This window comes from Gavialis gangeticus, unplaced genomic scaffold, assembly GCF_001723915.1.
Source record: "Gavialis gangeticus isolate Ggan-Ray unplaced genomic scaffold, GavGan_comp1, whole genome shotgun sequence".
Taxonomy (NCBI): Eukaryota; Metazoa; Chordata; order Crocodylia; family Gavialidae; genus Gavialis; species Gavialis gangeticus.
Window position 1 is genome coordinate 151,092,209 of NW_017729025.1, and position 2,985 is coordinate 151,095,193.

Consider the following 2,985-nt stretch of genomic DNA (forward strand, 5'->3'; position numbering starts at 1 on the left):
ATGTAGCAGCAAATTAACATGGGGGCATTCAAACATCTAAACCATTTCAAGTTTAGCTACACACAGAAGTTCTGCAAACATCAGTTAGCTGGTTTCCACCTCATTTTAATTAACAATAAATTTTCTTGCTGTATCTGCAATTTCCAAATCATTCCAACAATAAGGTATTCTAACAGATTCGAGTGCCCATATAAGGGACTGTGCCAGTTTAGAAGCAATTTTCGGTTTATCTGTACGTTTTGTGCAACAAACCGTTTGTTAGAGCCCTAACCTTACTATTCTGGTTTCCAAGATAAGCAGGCCCTGTATGCATTTTAAAGACAAGTTTAAGCAGACAACACTGGGAAGTTGCGTCAAAACCAGTGTCATCTTAGTCCTTCTCAGCCAACCCCAGATGCTTCCCACTACTTTATGCAGCCAAGACACTTGTGGTCAATCCAATTCTAAAAGCCATATAAAAGTATCCCAAGTAATTAAGCTTCTCATTCAGGAGACGTACACCTTCTTCCACTCTGCCCTATCGTACACAAAAGAACACACATTGGCCTTTACCATAAAGGGTCACCCCTCCCTTCCCAGCACCCTTCAGCATAGGGTTTTTCTTTAAAAAAAAAAAAAAAATGTTTTGCCTCACTCGGGTGAGGCCAAAAGCCTTCTCCATACATAAGGTAGACTAGTCTGAGAGAGGTTTTTACTTCCATTTTAAAAATATGCAAACCCTTGTATGGGTGTTTTACCTGGTCTACAAAAAAAGCTAGCTTAAATTCAGCAACCTTCTAAACTAAAAGACTTTAAAACAGGTTTAATGCCAGCCCTACAAAGATTGGCACTAGTTTGAAAGATTACAATTACACTGCTGTAACACTTATTTGAAACTCAAAGAGGTTCTCCCACAAATACACAGTCACACAATACACCCCTGCATAGGCCAAGTGGCAACTGAAGTGTCAGGCTACTGCTGACACACTATTACCCCCAAGGAATTCACTAAAGATTTTAGCTTAGAACAAGGTTAAAAAGCTCTAAGAACATGTTACAATCATAGACGTTATTACAGGGCTTGGTAGAACTGAAAAACAATACAGGATCCTCTCTTATGCACATGGTAGCTACACAGGTATGTACCTTTGTAGATTAATAGCATTAAGACAGGCAGTTGCATAGCCTATGTTAGCCCTGGGTGGAATAATTAGAAAGTTTTGAGTCTACTATCGGAAGGAGACAGGACCCTGTGCTTGGCAACCACATCAATACAGGTTACACCAGGGCAGAGCAGATATGACCCACCGTTTCCAACAAAAGCACCCACAGCAGGCTCCCTTATGCTACCACATCCCTTGAAGGGAGGATGGAGGCAGTCAAGAAAGCCAGGAAAATACAGCTGGAGTGGAGCAGTGGGCCATCCAAGGAGGAGAGCGAATAGACCCACACACAAACCCTAGGCCAATGGTTCACGGCCTCCTTAGACTCAAGGCTCCCTGTGGAAGAGGCTGGCGATTAGTTTTCACATGGGTTTTTTAACTACAGAAACACACTACAGCAACTCTTCAGTTGCAAAGAACATAGATATCCAGACTGGTCGGGGTCCATTTTCAACACTCTGGATTCCTATTAGAAAGCTCTGGGTTTATCGTGTGAATCATGTTTGTGCACCCTTGAAAGGATCGCAGGGCACCCCAGGGTACCACATTACCCGGGCTAGGAATCAGTCCTATGCTATGGTTGCTTGACCTGGCACAACCTCCTCTACTCACCCTGCACCAGTGTCAGGCCCTACACCAGGTCCTCGCCACTGCATGCCACTCTGGGGAAAGCCCACAGCCCCATTCCAACTCAACCATCAGCCCCTTCAAGCCAGAAAGCAGGTGCAGCCCAGAAGCAAGAGAGCCCGGGGTGGGGGGAAATTGCTGCTTACACAGAGGGGCAACCGAATCAGCCTCCCCCCTGGCCCCATGCATATTCCCCACATCCCAGGGGCCCTCCAAGCAGAAGCAGGCACCAGCCAGGCACCCCATACACACACCCTCCCTTGCACACATCCCCATTACACCCCCCCGGCTCCCCCTCGCACATAACCCTGCTTTACACCCTCCCCTGCACGCTGCCCAGGTGCAGCCCAGACTCCCCCCTTGCACACCCCTCCCTTGCACACACACCCTCCCTTACATGCCCCCTGTTTTACACCCTCCCTTGCACACTGTCCCTCTCACAGGCTCCCCCCTTGCACACTGCCTACTTACATAGCCCCCTACTTTGCGCGCACACACACCCCTCCCTTGCACACCCTCTGCTTTACACCCTCCTTTGCACACTGTCCCTCTCACAGGCCCCCCCTTGCACACTGCCTACTTACATAGCTCCCTACTTTGCGTGCACACACACCCCTCCCTTGCACACCCCCTGCTTTACACCCTCCCTTGCACACAGCTCCTCTCCCAGGCTTCTCCCTTGCACAATGCCTACTTGCACGCCGCCCCCCTGCTTTGCACCCTCCCTTGCACGCACCCCCGCTGCCTGCGCGCGCACACGTCCCCCCAGCCCGGAGCGGAGGGGCCCGGCCGCACTTACAGTTCCTGATATCGGAGATGAAGACCGCCAGGCCCCGCATCCCGTCCCCCTTCGACACCGCCGGCATCACGACCCCCGCCCGCAGCCTCCCACTGCCGCTGCTACTACAACTACTGCCACGGCCGCCGCTGCCGCCGCCGCCTCTTGAGTGCGCAGGCGCAGCGCCGGCCCAATGCCCCGCGGGAGGGGAGGGGGAGGAGCGGGCGCCTCCAGCGCCACCTGGCGCTCGCGGGGGGAGGCGCGCCCCGAGCCGGAGGCGGGCCAGGCGGCCCCGGATCAGGCGCTGAGGCTGCGTCCGCCGCAGGGACTCGGGGAAGGAGGCAGGGGTGCCCCGAGAGCCATGCAGAGAGCTCAAGGCTGCGAGGACCAGAGTCCCTTCACGCTTGCCTTTCCTTGTTGCCCAGAAGGCTGAGGGCA

The 2,985-nt window shown here is 52.5% G+C and overlaps 1 protein-coding gene across 5 annotated transcripts in view; it reads right to left on the minus strand.

Annotated features, from left to right (window-relative positions):
* AP2A2 (adaptor related protein complex 2 alpha 2 subunit) overlaps window positions 1-2,669 on the minus strand; it is a 124,853-nt gene extending 122,184 nt beyond the window's left edge. For 3 of the 5 annotated variants that reach the window (XM_019519768.1, XM_019519767.1, XM_019519766.1), the window contains exon 1: window positions 2,569-2,669. In XM_019519768.1, the coding sequence (XP_019375313.1) occupies window positions 2,569-2,635 (67 nt within the window). In that variant the 5' untranslated portion in view covers window positions 2,636-2,669. The remainder of the gene's footprint in view (window positions 1-2,568) is intronic. The other 2 variants (XM_019519770.1, XM_019519769.1) reach the window with 1 other exon arrangement.
* Between the last annotated feature and the right edge of the window lie 316 nt (window positions 2,670-2,985).